This window comes from Orcinus orca, chromosome 4 (genome assembly GCF_937001465.1).
Source record: "Orcinus orca chromosome 4, mOrcOrc1.1, whole genome shotgun sequence".
In the NCBI taxonomy this organism is placed as follows: Eukaryota; Metazoa; Chordata; class Mammalia; order Artiodactyla; family Delphinidae; genus Orcinus; species Orcinus orca.
The window spans coordinates 22,118,754-22,135,356 of NC_064562.1; the positions used below are offsets into that span (position 1 = coordinate 22,118,754).

The 16,603-nt window shown below is 55.5% G+C and overlaps 1 protein-coding gene across 1 annotated transcript in view; it reads left to right on the plus strand.

Annotated features, from left to right (window-relative positions):
- The window catches only part of WFS1 (wolframin ER transmembrane glycoprotein), a 28,365-nt gene extending 20,288 nt beyond the window's left edge, over nucleotides 1-8,077 (plus strand). The window contains exons 7-8 of the mRNA XM_004263577.4: nucleotides 590-735; nucleotides 5,426-8,077. Of these exons, the coding sequence (XP_004263625.1) occupies nucleotides 590-735; nucleotides 5,426-7,234 (1,955 nt within the window). The 3' untranslated portion in view covers nucleotides 7,235-8,077. The remainder of the gene's footprint in view (nucleotides 1-589; nucleotides 736-5,425) is intronic.
- The last annotated feature ends 8,526 nt before the right edge of the window (nucleotides 8,078-16,603 follow it).

The window sequence follows — 16,603 nt, forward strand, 5'->3', positions numbered from 1 at the left end:
CCTCGGAGGGCACCGGGGGGTGCTCCAGGCCAAGCAGACGTCACAGGCAGAGGCCTGGGGGCACCCAGCATGGGCTGTGGGGAGGTGGGGGATAGAGGGCAGAACATGGCGGGTGGAGGTAGTGAAGGTGTGCCAGGCACACAGTAGGCCCGGCACACAGTAGGTCCTCAGAGGATACGCGTTGACCGGCGGGGTTAGGAGGGGGCTGAGCCGCAGGGCGTCAGTGCTGTGAGCAGCCAGGGCCAAGGGAGGGAAGGGGTCACAGGGGCCCGGGCGGTGACGGTGGCTGCGGAGTCAGCGTTGGAGCTGGGCTCAGGCAGCCCCTAGGCTTGAAGAGCTAGGGAGGGGGCCGCTTCGGGGGAGGGACAGCACATCACCAAGGCGAGGAGGCCATCGGCAGGCCTGTCTGCCTCTCTCCTCCCGTCGTCCGGGCCCAGGGAGGGGTTTGCCTGGCTCAGCCAGCGTGCCCCTGCTCGCCTGGCCACGCGGGGTGACAGTGCTTGCAGTCTCGCAGACCCCATCGCCTGGCCACGCAGGGTGACAGTGCTTGCAGTCTCGCAGACCCCATGTGTTCTCTTCTGTGCTTTAGCCAAGAGCTACATAGCGCTGGACGACTTCGTGGAGATCACTAAGAAGTACGCCAAGGGCGTCATCCCCGCCGACCTGTTCCTGCAGGATGACGACGATGACGAGCTGGCAGGCAAGAGCCCCGAGGACCTGCCCCTGCGCCTGAAGGTGAGCGTGGCTGGAGGCACCCGTGGAGGGCTCTCGGCCCGGGCCGCGCCGCCCTGCGCCCCCCAGCGCTCCCCGGGGAGCTGTAGGTGGGGGGCCTCGCCCAACACAGGGGCCTCAGGGACTGTGTAGCTTGTCCCTGCGGAGGCCTGTCCTGCAGGGACGTCACCGTAACTGCGTAAGGACGCGTCCTTGTGAAGGGAGGCCTTTCACGTGTGCTCAGGCTCTGAAACCAAGGGCATTGTCGGGGGCGGGCAGGTTCAGTGGGTGATGGACAAGCTGAGGCACCTTCTCATCTTTCCCTGCCAAACGCCATCGGGGGACAGGATGCCGTGCCCTGGAGGCCGCCTTTCACTTAGACTTTGTCATTTTGAAAAATTATCCGTTTATGGCACAGAGTGGAGGTCAGTTCCTGGAAGATGCCTTTTCCCTAAAGCAGAGTGCTGTGTTCAGGCGGCCAGGAGGCCCCTGCAGTGGTGCCTGTTTATCTGGATCTGCAGGGGCTCGGGGAACAAGCCGGGTGTGGTGTGGAGAGAGTGGCAGGGAGGTGACCGAGGGCCGACCTGAAGGGCGGAGCGTGCGCTTACACCGTTGGCCAGCGAGCAGCAGTGGCGTCCGGGAGCGAGGGAGGCTTAGCGTGCCGACAGCCAGGAGTGGCTGCTCGTGTGGCCCTGGTGTCACAGCTTTTGTTTTCCTGGTCACGTGGTTGTGACTAAGGGTGCAGATGTACAGTGTGGCCACACCGCCCTTCACCAGATTTCCCCCAGTTCAGCTCACGGGCTTGAATTAGTTGTGCCTGTATCTCACTTTGCCGAGAACACCAGGATTTACAGAAATCTGGCTATCTGGCCCCAGACAGGTCCATCACCACGACTGGCCAGGAGGGCCCCGGCCAGCACAAGGGCCTCTGAGCAGACCAAGCGTCACAGAGGTCCTGGCGTTAGTCACACAAGAATCCGTCGGGTTCTGTGCATCCCCAGCTGCCTGGGAATGTGTGTGAGCTGCCGTCAGCGTGGGAGAGTGGGCTGTGTGTGTGCGAGCGGGGTCAGGGCTGGTGACAGGAAGTGTGCTGACGTGCCACCCTCCCAGACGCAGCGCAGTGTAAGCACCGTGCTGGGGCCTGGAGGTGGAGGCTCAGAAAGCTGCCCTCGGTGGGTGGAGAGGCCGACTTGGAAGCAAGTTCCACAGAGATGCTGCAGCCCAGAGAGGTGGGTGTGAAGGCCACGCTCAGGACCAGCGAGCTGAGTGAGAGTCCCTGAGGGCAGGTAGGGTGTCCAGGGTGAAGGTTCTGAGACGTGGGGTCGTGATGGCCCAGGAAGCCAACCAGGGAGGCCATGGCTTTTATTGAAGGCCCACTCGGAAGCAGGCCTGGGCTAAGTGTGTTCACGAATGACATTAGCTTTCTTATTAAAGCGAGCGAGGGAAGGTGGAGCATTTGCTGTGGTTCTTCACAAAGAGGAGGTGCTCCCCAAATGCCAGTCAGGGTCAAAGGTGAAAGGGTAGTGGGAGAAGACCCATGGGCCAGGTGGTCCTGGCCTGGACACCGTAGTTTGCATTGTTCTGGCATAATTACTAATAATGCCTGCTTTCAAAAGCATCCTGGTTTGGACAGCAAGTTACGTTACCCTCCTTACTGGTAACAAGCTCAGTGCTGTAAGATATCTGAAAGTCCTTTTTGGGAAAAAGAGATTTGAAGTATTCTGAAAAGAAATAAGGCTCTTTTTTCCTTTTTTTTTTCTTCAGTTTTTGAAGTTGTCAGAGCACTTTGATTCTTTTACAGTTTGTCTCATTAAAAGCCTTTGGAAAAAGAGAGAATGAATCATAGCGGTGTCTCCTGGAACTAAAAGCTGTCCCAGCCTTTATTAGCCCCCTGGAGGACAGAGAAAGGATGCGTGCCCGGGGAGCCCTCAGCACCCCAGTGGGAAGTGACAGATGCCTCTCTGCGAGCTGACGTGACCCCCAGGGATGTTCCAGGCTCCGAGCTGCCTCTTCTCAAGCCTTTGGTGACAGATGAAACCTTCGTAAAGATGAATTCAGGAATATTTTAAAGGCATAATGTTTTTGTATTAAATTATTGAGAATCCAGCACATGAACATTCACTCAGGTCCGAGCAGAGTCTAGTTGACCTGCTGAGTGAGCGGTGGGTTCCTTGGTCGGCTTCCCCTGTTGTAAAAGGCTGTTTGCTCGGTTTCTCACATTAGCCGAGCGACTGGTGACCGCAGCCCTGGCCAGGTTGCCCTGTCCTGTCCTTTCGTGAACTGACTCCCTACTCATTTTTTTTTTTTTTTGGCCGCGCTGTGCGACATGCGGGATCTTAGTTCCCCGACCAGGGATCGAACCTGTGCCCCTAATAGCGGAAGCGCAGAGTCCTAACCACTGGACCACCAGGGAAGTCGCCCTACTTATTTTTAAAAATTTCTCTCCTGCTCAAAGAAAAGTTCATTTTAATTTGTTTGGGCTTTCTCTACAGAAAAGGTTTCTAGTCTCACAATGTGGTGGGGCCCCAAGAAGTAGGGCTTGGGTAGAAGCTACAAGGGACAGAATTGGGACCTTAAAAGGAAAGAACTCCTGGTCATGGTGGCCCAGGTGCCTCGCCGTGCGGGCAGAGGCTGGCACCATTGGACATCAGGTTCCAGAAGCTTTGTGTCTTTTAAAGGTCCTCTCAACCATGTGATTGTGTGGCCTCATGGGCAAAAAAAAAAAAAAAAATAGTGTGAATGGTTTTGAGCATTAGGATAGGATTTCAGATTAGTTTTAAGGTCCCAGCTGCTTGGGTACCTCCAGGCTAGCTCCCCCAAAGCTGTCCAGTGCTGGTTGTGCAGAGAGAGAACGGCTGTGGGAACAGCCGCCCTGGGGGGCCTCTCATCTGTCTGTTAGAAACGCCCCGTCCACAGGGATGAGCCGAGAGGCCGCCGCTGACGCACTCACGGGTTCTTTCCATTGCTCTTTCCATCGCTGTTGCGTGCTGTTGCGTTTCAGCTGGTGGGTGTGGCTTTGGGCCGAAGGGGCCCCTCCCAGAGGAAGCCGGAGCAGGTTATTCTTGGAGACACTGGTTTGCTGTCTGGCAAGTGTCAGAAATCCACACCAAGGATTATGGCGTCCGACGTCCCCTAGTGCCACCTCCAGATGGGGTGGGTGCTGTGTCTGCTTCTGGGAAGCTGGCCCCAGTGAGCTGGGGGGGCCCTTAGTTGGTTTACTGGTTTGTTCATTTTCTTGCCCATTCTAAAACAGAGAGTAAGTGGACCGTCACAAACACGTCGGGAGGAATGCAGCTCTGCGTGCACGCGCGTGTGTGTCTGTAGACACAGTCTTACACACTCCTGTTTCCGCTGTGAGCCCGGGTCACTCTCATCTGGAGGACTCACTCTCCTGGCTGCTCCCGGGCGTCCTGGTCATCCTGAGTTGCCTGCCAGCCGCAGCTCTTGGGCAGATGACGGCCGCACCCCAGTATTGTCACTCAGTTGTACACACCCAGGATCCCTGCCCCTCCTCGGCCCTCTGGTGGGTGGGGCAGAGCGAGTCTGTCCCCAGGGTGTGGGTGGAGGCTGTGCTGCCCACCTCATCCGGGCGCTGACAGGGCTTCTGTCATGTAGCCCCTCGGACGGGCTCTGGGCACAGCTGGGCTTTGCTGCCCCCAGGCGTGGGTGACCTCCGCGAGGACCCAGCCCCTGTGCGGTCCTCCTTGAGGAGGACCGAGTGAGCACCGGCACTGCCCACAGCTACTTTCTTTATTCACCCCCTTCGGCTTCCCTCCCGTCTCCCCGGAACCGTGGTGGGGCTGGAGGCCTCCAGGATTCTGTACAGAGAACCAGGCAGGTACGGGGGCCACCCTGGGTGGCAGAATCGCCCTCGCTTCCCTCACAGCCCCTCATTCGTCTTCTGCTGCGGAAAAGGCCGAGGGTTTCTGATGCTCTTTGCAGTGAGCACAGCCCGGGGGAGTGGGACCCAAGGCAGGGAGCGTTGCTGCCCTTGAACGTGGCTGTGAGGGTTGTGCGTCTGTTCTAGCAGTCGGTGTGCAGGGGTGGGGGGTGCAGGTGGCTGGCGTCGGGCCTCCTGTCGCAGTGAAGACGTCGCATCCGCCCCATCGCAGCTGAACCCTTTCCATTCACATGGCTGCCGAACTCTCCTTCCCGGAGTCCCTGCTCCGCTCCTGGGCCGGTCAGAGCCCAGCGTAGGCCGGTAAAGCAGTGGTTCCTCTCCCCCTTGGTGGATGGGTGAGCCGCTGAGGCTCGGTGACGTCCCCTCCACAGGGGTGGCTGAGACGCAAGCAGCCTGGTGCTCTGTCATCTTTGCAAGTGTGAGGCCCGTGGGGAGGGAAGAGGGGGCCAGGTGGGCTCTGCCAGGCGCCCCAGGTCTCGCAGCAAAGACCAGCCCTCATAAGTCTGGAGACCCTGGTGGAGGGTTGGGAGTCAGGGGTGGGCGGGAGGGAGGGGCCAGGCCCTGCAGGATTGGGCGGGATCGAAGGAAGGTTCGTGAGACCACGTGGAGCATCACCACCTGCAGAGGGTGTTACAGGTGGAGGGACCGTGCGGACCAAGGGCCTGGCCGTGGTTGAAATGACGGGTGAGTTCGCTTTGCCCAGAGCCGGGGGCAGTGCGGGTGAGTGACAGAGAGCAGCGACACGGCAGAGAGTGGGGCTCCCACCCTGGCCACGTTCCAGTGCCCCTCCTTTGTCTGCACCCCTCCTCCCAGGTGGTCAGGTACCCGCTGCACGTCATCATGGAGCTGAAAGAGTACCTGATTGATGTGGCGTCCCGGGCGGGCCTGCACTGGCTGTCCACCCTCGTGCCTACCCACCACATCAACGCCCTGGTCTTCTTCTTCATCGTCAGCAACCTCACCATCGACTTCTTCGCCTTCTTCGTGCCCCTGGTCGTCTTCTACCTGTCCTTCATCTCCATGGTCATCTGCACTCTCAAGGTTTTCCAGGACAGCAAGGCCTGGGAGAGCTTCCGTGCCCTCACCAGCCTGCTCCTGCGATTCGAGCCCAACCTGGACGTGGAGCAGGCCGAGGGGAACTTCGGCTGGAACCACCTGGAGCCCTACGTCCACTTCCTGCTGTCTGTCTTCTTCGTCATCTTCTCCTTCCCCATCGCCAGCAAGGACTGCATCCCCTGCTCGGAGCTGGCCGTCGTGTCCGTCTTCTTCACGGTCACTAGCTACATGAGCCTGAGCACCTCGGCCGAGCCGTACACCAGGAGGGCCCTGGTGACCGAGGTGGCGGCCGGCCTGCTCTCCCTTCTGCCCACCGTGCCCGTCGACTGGCGCTACCTGAAGCTCCTGGGCCAGACCTTCTTCACGGTGCCCATCGGCCACTTCGTCGTCCTGAACGTCAGCATCCCCTGCCTGCTCTATGTGTACCTGCTGTACCTCTTCTTCCGCATGGCCCAGCTGAGAAACTTCAAGGGCGCCTACTGCTACCTGGTCCCCTACCTGGTCTGCTTCATGTGGTGCGAGCTCTCCGTGGTCATCCTGCTTGAGTCCACCGGCCTGGGGCTGGTGCGTGCGTCCATCGGCTACTTCCTCTTCCTCTTCGCTCTCCCCATCCTGGTGGCCGGCCTGGCGCTGATGGCTGCGGTGCGGTTGGCCCACTGGTTCTTGTCCCTGGAGCTCACCAAGGTTGTGGTCACCATGGTGGTCTGCAGCATCCCCCTGCTGGTCCGTTGGTGGACCAGGGCCAACTTCTCCGTGGTGGAGATGGTCAAGTCCCTGACACGGAGCTCCATCGTCAAGCTGATCCTGGTGTGGCTCACGGCCATCGTGCTCTTCTGCTGGTTCTACGTGTACCGCTCGGAGGGCATGAAGGTCTACAACTCCACGCTGACCTGGCAGCAGTACGGCTTCCTGTGCGGGCCGAGGGCCTGGAAGGAGACCAACATGGCCCGCACCCAGATCCTCTGCAGCCACCTGGAGGGCCACAGGGTCACGTGGACCGGCCGCTTCAAGTATGTCCGCGTGACGGAGATCGACAACAGCGCCGAGTCGGCCATCAACATGCTGCCGCTCTTCATCGGCGACTGGGTGCGCTGCCTCTACGGTGAGGCCTACCCGTCCTGCAGCTCGGGCAACGTCTCCACGGCCGAGGAGGAGCTCTGCCGCCTCAAGCTCCTGGCCAAGCACCCCTGCCACATCAAGAAGTTCGACCGGCACAAGTTCGAGATCACCGTGGGCATGCCCTACAGTGGCGCCAACGGCACCCGCGGCCCAGAGGAGGATGACATCACCAAGGACATCGTGCTGCGGGCCAGCAGCGAGTTCAAGGACGTGCTGCTCCACCTGCGCCAGGGCAGCGTCATCGAGTTCAGCACCGTCCTCGAGGGCCGCCTGGGCAGCAAGTGGCCCGTCTTCGAGCTCAAGGCCATCAGCTGCCTCAACTGCATGGCGCAGCTGTCACCAGCCAGGTGGCAGGTGAAGGTCGAGCGGGACTGGCGCAGCACTGTGCACGGCGCTGTGAAGTTCGCCTTCAACTTCTTCTTCTTCCCCTTCCTGTCGGTGGCCTGAGGATGCGTCCTGTTGCAGGAGTGTCGGTGCATGTGGCTGCCAGGACCTCCCCCCACGGCCTCCCGGCTGAACAGCGCAACACTAACCACTGTGCACGTGCGCGCGCGCGCGCGCACGCATGTGTGTGTGTGTGTGTGTGTGTGTGTGTGTGTGTGTGTGTGTGTCCGCACGCATGCGCAAATGCAGGGCTTTGGAGACCATTTGTCACGTGTAGTCTGCTCATACCTCTGTGAACGGGCTGACTCCTTTAGCTCTGTCCACTTTGACTGCCCAGTGTGGTTGGAAATGGCATGCACAGCCTCGACCCGCAGTCCCGACCTCTCCGTGCGCAGCTGGTGTGCCAGGCTAGACCAGGATTCCTGTGCCCGAAAAACACTTTACAGACGCTGCCCTCCCTCCCCTACCACCTCCACGCACGCCCCGGCCCCTCATTTACTTCTGTTTGGGTTTGTTATTTAAAGAACCAATAGTGCTGCTCTGTAAACTCAACGATAGCTTTTCTTATTTATTTGGTCACTGCTAAGCCTTGACAGCTGTTTGCAGATCCTGGGGGCCTGCAGAGCCGCTCTGTCATATGACCAAGGCCCTGCCTGATTCTGAGATCGGAGGCCGCACGGGCAGAAGCCCCGAGCTCTGCATCCTGCAGCCTGCCCGCCTCGCAGCTCTCCTGTCTGGTGGGTAATGGGTGAGTTTGCGAGGGTCTCGCCTGAATCCACCGGGACTAGGAAATAGAAGGAACCCAGGGTGTCCCCTCCCGGTGCTCAGAAACGCTAGACCATGTTCAGAACCAGAAAGCAGAAAGTCAGGGTCCTAAAGCAGCCGAAATAAAAACCTTTGATGAAATCCACTGTCCTTTTCTTTCTTTAAAAGAAGCCTGTTTTTTGTATGTGTAAGAGAATCAACGGGTGTCTACCCTTGTACTGAGTTACATACAAGTGCAGCTGGGGTTACAAAGAGCAGAACTGATTCTCAGTGAGCGACCCCGACACTACTAGGCCAGGGGCCCCTGCAGTGTTTGCGCCATCACCCAGCTGTCTGCCCGGGTCTTACTAGGTGTGAAATGCTCATGGTCATGATTATTTGTGAAACTGAAATCACCGCTGAAAGGGCACATACGTGGTTATTCGTGGTTCAGTAGCTGTGTTGTTCAGCAGTGTGTTGCTTGTGAAACCGTATCCTGTATTCAGTGATGAACAATGATAATTCCATAGAATTATCATCAGAACTTGAGCCATCTAGGGGTGGCTAGAGCAGCTTGGGGTCCCTCAGCAAACTTAGCACCCTGGGCACGGGTGCATGCCTGTCTGGGTCCCTTGGGCAGGGGGACATGTCTGTCTGGGTCCCTCCGGCCTTTGGTTTCTTCCCTGAGGTTGAGGACAGCCTGGTCCCCTCCTGCCCCCCGGTGGGCAGTGCCCCCCACCCAGTGAGCTGCATGTCCAGTTCTTTGCTGTGGTCAGGAAACCTGGAGTTGTTCACACATCCTTCTGTGGTTTGGAGTTGACTCAGGGTGTGGCCACCTCCGTTTTGAAGACGCATCTCACCTTGGTGGGTGGCAGCGGCATCCCTGCATTGCTGACTCTTTCTGTTTTGTCTTCCTGCCTGGTCTGGTCTGCCTGAAATCCCATGTTGGGAAGTGCTCAGGAGGGTGGCATCCCTTTGTGCCTCTGGGTTTCTTCCCAGGTAATGAGATGAGGTTAAATGTCAGCCCCACTCCCCTCTCTGATCTGGAGGTTTGTGAGGCTATGAAGTGAGTTCACAGTTCAGCTTTGCCTCCCAGACTCCCCACTGATTGTCTGGAGGGCGAGGAAGCTGCCTGGCTTTCTGAGTGAATACAGATGACCTCATATCATCCTCACTGGGCAGGGGGCAGGTGCCGTGACAGCCCTGATCCACAGAAAACAGGTTCCAGTATTAGACCGAGATCTGCCGGTGCCCTGTCCTCTGGGTCACGCTGTTATTCAGCTCCCAGCAGAGCGCCTCCTTGGAGCAGGGGGTGGTGTGGTCTCACGGGGATTGCCCTGCATCCGCCATTCAGCCTCTGTCCCTAGGTCCCAGTGTCCTGATCTATAAAATGTACGTCTGGGTTAGGTCAGTGGTTTGCAAAACTACTTAGCAATGAAACGCTGTTTAAAAAACCAAGTGTGGGACTTCCGTGGTGGTGCAGTGGTTAAGAATCCGCCTGCCAATGCAGGGGACACGGGTTCGAGCCCTGGTCCAGGAAGATCCCACATGCTGCGGAGCAACTAAGCCCATGCACCACAACTACTGAGCCTGCGCTCTAGAGCCCATGGGCCACAACTACTGAGCCCACGTGCCACAACTACTGAAGCCCGCGTGCCTAGAGCCCATGCTCCGCAACTAGAGAAAGCCCGCATGCAGCAACCAAGACCCAACGCAGCCAAAAAAAAATTAAAAAAAAAATTAAAAAAAAAAGCCAAATGTATTTGATCAGATGGGCCTTGCTAGGTTCCTCCCTGTTTACCGCACTTCGTTCAGTACTTTACTACAGTTATCTACGGTGATAACTCCTTCCTGGAACAGGCTTTCTATCTTAAATATTTTAGGCAGTAAGGGTGAAGTTCAAAGGTTCTTCCTGAGTCTTTTGGGTCTTGCTTCCTTTCAGCTCTAAATAATCCACATGCCAGAGTGGCACGTCTTGGAGCAACTTGGCCCCCATCAGTCGCAAAAGAAAGTTTGACCAGAAACTTCTTTCACATTCTCAAGGAACAGATAATTGGTATAAACACGAATAACGAAAAGAGCCACTTGGATGGAAGAATCTTACAAGAGTTTATTGATGGTCTGATGTAACTTCCTCATAAAAACCAGTGCCTCATCCAAACCCATTTGGGAAGGAACACCTTTCCTTAGGACTTCGTTAGCAGCAATGTGGCCTTTTTCCTGGTTTCCTCTTGAAGCCAAGGAGGACCTTGTGGGGCTCCTAGCCACAGAAGCCTTTTTGTGTCCCCAGTTTCTTGTTTGTAGGAAATAGGTTTCAGCCTCCATGACCTTCCCTAAGTTCCAAAGGGCAGGTTCAAACAGCTGTTGACCAGGGAAAGGAGGTGATGCAGAGACAAGGGAGGAGCAGTCAAAAAACAATAGTGCAGCCTTGGGGCAGGTCCTGGTTCTGCCTCAAAGGATACACATAACAATATCTTTGAGCTCTTCTACAAAACTAAAATCCCCAACAAATGGAAGATGTTAAGTACTTGATGAAGCGTTCTTCATTCCAGAGAAGGTCACGGTTTGACAACCTCAAGAACCAGAGAAGCTCATCAGGAAACTACCTGAGGCCAGATTAAAGGAGTGCAGGCCCCGCCCGCACCCTGATAATAATCAGCAACCCACCCTTGAGCCACTGCTATAAAACTCCTCACCAAAGCCTTGGGTTGGGACACACAGTTTTTGAGGGCAGAAGCCCGCTGTGTCCCCCTTTGCCTGGGAAGGCAATAAAGAAATTCTTTTCTACACCCAAACAAACAAATAAACAAAGACAAATTGTACATAACTCCATGCAAAAACAGTGTTATTTGTAAGTTCAGGTGTAACCTATGCAGCGGATGAGAACAGGAAGCCACCTGGCTGGTTTGAACCCCTCATCCCAGCTGTGTGACCTCGGGCAGATTCACACTTTCCAGGCCTCCGGTGCCTTTTCTGTAAATGGGGGATGTAACAGGGCCTGCCTCATCGGTTGTTTTTAGGATTAAACTAGTTAATTTTATCGCAGGGTGGTCACAACAGTGTCAGGCACTAGTAAATCTCAGTACACTTGTGAATGTTTTAAATGAAGTCAAGCATTCATGGAACTTTAGAACCAATTAAGAACCTTTATGGAGGCCCTCACCAAACGAATGTCCCTTCTAGCTTTTAAAAAGTTTAACCTTTGTGAAAATAACCGTGTTTAGCTGAACGGAACTTATTGGAGTGGCTTAATCCACAGGGGGACTGGTGTCAGATGATGCTCTGTCTGCACCCACCTCCCAACCACCACACCCGCCGGGACTCACAGTCCTGCCTTTCTGCCTGCTTCACAGCTTTCATTCCTCATGACTACGCATCCAGATAAGGTTGGCTAATACGTATGACTTAGCATCGAAAACGTTCCTTATTTAACTTAACTAATGAGCTTTGATTCCGTTCATTGCCGCCCTCGAACAAATATTTATTGCACTCTGATGCTGAGCAGATGCTGTAATTGCACGGTTGGAATCAAACCCAGTTTCCACCCTCAGGGAAATCACACAAGTCAGATGTGTGTGGGCCCCAGTGCAGAGTCAGAAGTGCCCTTCTGCCTTCAGACACAGGAAGTGCTATGGGGGCCTAGAGAAGGCAGAACTTCAGCCTGGGGTGGGAGACGGGGTCCGGAAGGCTTCTGGGAGGATGTGGGGTTTGCCCCATTTTGATAGCAAAGGGAGAGACTGGATTTGGTGAGGTCAGAGGAAGACTATTCAACATTCAGGGCACCCATTGATGCCTCAGGCGTCGCCCAGGACGCCAGGGGGTTCCAGAGGATAGAGCTTGGGGTCCAAAGACCAGGTTGGAATTGAGTCTCTGTCCTGCAGGCAGCTAGAGCCCCTCTCTTGACTCTGAAGCCAGGGCCCTCATAAGGTCAGGGCTGAGCTCTGGAAAATGGGTCAGAGGGTACTTTAAGGCACCGTGTGGAGGAGAAAGGAGACAGTGGAAAGGTCATCCCCCGTCTCCCAGCAGACCTGGCCAGCTGGCCCTTTGGTGGTAGATACTGCTTCTATGGAAGCTTCCACGGGGCCATAAACACCAAATGGCCTTGACCCCTGTGGCCCTGAGGGTCCCCGGCCAGCTTGCTGTCCTCCTTTCCTGTTGATAAACAGGCCGCTGTCTGCCGGGCCCAGGACCAGGTGGTAGGCGTGTGGAGGGATCTGCAGAGGTCAGGCTGTTGGCGGCAAAGAGTGCTGCTTCCGGGAGCTGATCCCCACCCTCTGTGAGGGGGGTAGGGGACCTAGGTCTCTGAGCGTCACTTTGTTTACATGAGGCTGTTTGGTCCTGAGAACTAGGTCCCATGGCCCGCCCCCTGCCAACATTTACACGTGAGAATTGTTGAAGGTTCATGTTCATGTTGTATGGATTTGGCCAAAGTTACATGGCCAGGAGGTGGCAGAGTTGGGACAGAACCAAAGCCTGTTCTTTTTACAGAGCCACAAAAAAACCACCATTTTCCTGGGGCTTAAAATCCCTTTTCAGGGCTTCCCTGGTGGCGCAGTGGTTGAGAGTCCGCCTGCCGATGCAGGGGAGACGGGTTCGTGCCCTGGTCCGGGAGGATCCCACATGCCGCGGAGCGGCTGGGCCCGTGAGCCGTGGCCGCTGAACCTGCGCGTCCGGAGCCTGTGCTCCGCAACGGGAGAGGCCACAGCAGTGAGAGGCCCGTGTACCGCAAAATAAATAAATAAAAAATCCCTTTTCAGAACATTGCCCACAGGGGCCACCCTCGGGCCTGCCAGGAAAGAACTGTGCTGACCGCAGGGGCCACCAGCAGGTCACACCATGTCTGAGCGCCTGCCAGGCCTTCATCTCTCTGGGCCTGCAGGAGCACCAGGGGCTGGTCTGCGGTGGTGGGTGGAGGTGGGGGGGTGTCTCACGACGCTTCCATGAAGCATCATGGTGTTTGTGCTGCTCGGGGAAGACCCAGTTGAGGCCTGGAGAGGGTTTGGCACCAGAGCTTCCCGCGCATCGCAGTGAGACCCCCCCCGCTTCTGAGTGCCCCAGAGGGGTATTCTTTCACGGAACCTGCCCTGTCCATCCTCTTGAGGGGTGGACAGCAGTGTCAGAAAGGCCGCACTCCCCTTGTGGACGTGCTGCTAAAGACCAGTTCTTCAACGTTCAGTTATTCAAATGCTCTTTTCCATTTTTTCATTTCCATTCCTATATCCCAATCACACGTCATGTAACTGCAAAAACCCAAATTTCTGCATGTACCTATTTCAAAGTTGTCCATAAAGCAGGACCTTGTCGTTCCTGAACGTGCTGTGAGACAACAGAATCCTTTAACCGTCCCAACTCCCGGTCTGCATGTCCAGATGTCAGGGTTAAAGCCACACCAGCCCGCTGTGCACATGTAAACCTCACCGAGAAGCGCTGGGAGAGCTCCCTGCACCTGGCAGGGTCTTCACCTGGGGACAAGTGCTGCTTGTCATCATGAAATAAAGAAAATTCATTTGTTCAACAAATGCTGAGCACCTATGGTGTGCTGTGCTCTTCTGAGGCACAGGGGATGCAGCAGTGAACAGAGCGGTCCCCACCCCACGTCAGAGCGTGACGTTTCCTGGTGGGGGGCTGGGGGACCATCAGCCAATAATAAAGTGACATAATGACCAGGAGAGAAAGGGGCCACCATCACCTGCCACGAGCGCTTTAGAGGCTCCCGTCCAATTTGCCAGGGTTCATGTGTTTTCTCCTTTAATCATCATGGCAGCCATTGCAAGATAGACATTTCCACTTTGAAGATGCGGGAGGGAAAATAACCACCCCCAGAGGTGTCCATGTGCTAATCCTCTAAACGAGGCAAGAGGGACTCCGCAGATGGGTTAAGGGTTTTGAGATGGGAGAGGATCCTGGATTATCCAGGTGGATGCAATGCAATCACAAGCGTCCTTACAAGAGAGGGGCGGGAGTAGTATCAGGGAGAGAGAGATTGAGGATGATACGCTACTGGCTTGAAGATGAAGGAAGGGACCGTGAACCAAGGAATGTAGATGCCCCTAGAAACTGGAAAAGGCAAGGAATGGATTCTCCCCTAGAGTCTCCAGAGGGAACCGGGCCTGCTTGAGAGTTTTCATCTTGATATTAGCCCAGTGAGACCCGTTTCAGAGTCTGACCTCCAGAACGGTAAGATAATGAATTTGGATGGTTTTGGGTCACTAAGTTTGTGGTCACTGGTTACAGCAGCCACAGGAAACTCATACAGAGATGGAGTGAGTCAGGAGGCTAGTGTCCTCCAGCTCACACAGCCAAGTCTTGATGGAGCTCAGACTCAAGCCCCGCTGCTGGCCCTCTGCCTGGCCATTTCCTCCCAGCTCCATAGAGCAGTTTGAAGTTCTCTTCCTGTAGTGGAAGCTGAAGTACACATTATGGCGGTACTGAGCGAGGAGGAGAGTAGCTGTCCTCCTGTTACACGGGGGACAGAAGACCTCTGTATTCTGACCATAAGTGCTCTTGACAGGTGGAAATTCCCAGGGGCCTCAAAACCTTTCTGCAAATGGGGGGGGTATAAATTATATATGAAATGAATGGATGAAAAATAAAATGGACACAGTAGTTACTTTTAGAAAGCAAAATGAATAGATTAGGATATCCTTAAAAGGGTACCTAGCTACGTTTTTTGTTTTTTGGGGTTTTTTTGCGGTACGCGGGCCTCTCACTGTTGTGGCCTCTCCCATTGCGGAGCACAGGCTCCGGACGCGCAGGCTCAGCGGCCATGGCTCACGGGCCCAGCCGCTCCGCGGCATGTGGGGTCCTCCCGGACCGGGGCACGAACCCGCGTCCCCTGCTTCGGCAGGCGGACTCTCAACCACTGCACCACCAGGGAAGCCCCATGAAAGTTTTTAAAGGGAATAAGGGAAATAATTTCAGTTAATCATTGAGATGGGAGCTCAGGGCCGTCGCCATCTCCTTCTGTGTGCAGGCTTGTGTGCAGACTTGTCAACTCCTCATGACCTTTCTTTAGATAATATCTTGTTCACACAGTTTGTGAGATTACTGAAGGGGAAGCTAGGGGAGAGATCTGGTCATCTGTTAATTACTTATTCTTTATTCCTACTTCTTGATCTACAGAAAGAACCAACAAGTTAGGAAGGTATCGTGTGAGCAAAAGATTTGAAAGGTGTGCTTGGGCCAGAGATGAGTAGGGCATGGGGGTGCCTGATTTAAAAGTTAGTCACGATGTAGTTTTGCTAAAGTGACAAGAGAAAAGGGATTTCCTGCAGAGGACTGTTTCCTGCAAAGAGCTACTTACAAATCCCCCCCTTCAGATATCATTCCATTTCTATGGGATTAAGGACAAAGGTCCATCTCCTGTAACTGCTTAAACCTGAGAAAGGGTGTCGAGGTCTTAGAGTGAAAGGTATCGACATGGGTTTGAAGCATCTCTTTGCTGACAGTTTTAGCTGCCCATTTACATATACGGGCAGAACAAGCTACTATTATTTTGATGCCCACAAAGATATAGATTATTATGAGCAGTAGTGTTAATCCCATTCTCTTGAGGCCAGTTCTTGGAATTGTGCTGGCCACAGATTCAACACTGCTCAAGATAGGGCCGCTTATGTCATGGCTGCAGTCTCGTCATCATGCAGTTAGCTTTTCCCTCTGGTGGCAGTTACAGTATCTGTAAAACAACTCAGGAATGTACATCAGCTACTGAATCTGTGACTCTATCGTCCTCATCGTTAACTGCTCGAGCCTGCTCTCTCGTGACTCAGGGAGGCCTGGGAGACCTCAGCTTTTATACAAACAAGAGGCAGGGGACATTGAGGGACCTTTGTACTTGGGAGGGGGCCTGCACAGGGTTCTGCACGGTTCCAGCATTAGCAGATACCAGCACCACTCCATTTATCTTTATCCCTCGCAAGTGCCCTTCTTCTCTGGTAGTAGAGCCCTGACCTTGAGCTGGACCTTTGGCTGCCCAGGAACAGCCCTGTTTCCCAGCCTCCCCTGCTGCGGGCCTAATTTCTGGTCACTGGAAGTAATTGGAACGGATACAACATTCTTCTCCTGTCCTGAGAGTCAGGGGAGAGGTTGGGTTGGCCTCGCTTGGCTCATACACTGACCCCATGACTAAAGCGGGCGAGACACTTGGTCCAGCGCTGCACCCAGCCTGCACACATGAGGGAGCGGAGGTTTCTCCCGAACCAGCTCATAGCCCAGTTACCAGTAGAGGGGAACATGGCTGCTGGTGGTGATGAACCGCATCCCTGCCCTCCCAGCCTGCGTGGCTGCAGGGACTCCAGATTCTGGCCAGCAGTGCCAGGGGTCCTGGGGGTGCATGCAGAGCCCACACCACCCTCCTGAGTGGTGTCGGTGGTTTGGTCAGCCTGCTGGCTCCGGGTGCAGCAAACCCCTCTCCTCCCGGACCTCGCCCTCCCCCAGCCCCCTCCTCCCTCCCGCAGGCTCCCTGCTGCCCTCCGCGCAAGGCGGCTTCATTCTCAGCATGGACGCAGGCTACCCTGATTTCCCACAGGGACCGAGCTGCAGGGTTTGGCAAGACTTCACTGAAGCTTGGTCCCAGTGCGAGGGCAGAGCGATGATGTCATTCAACACGCTTCCAGGGGGCCCAGGCTCCGTGCTGACCACTTCTGCCAGGATTTTCTTCTTTAATCTGCACCACCCCACGAGGTAGGT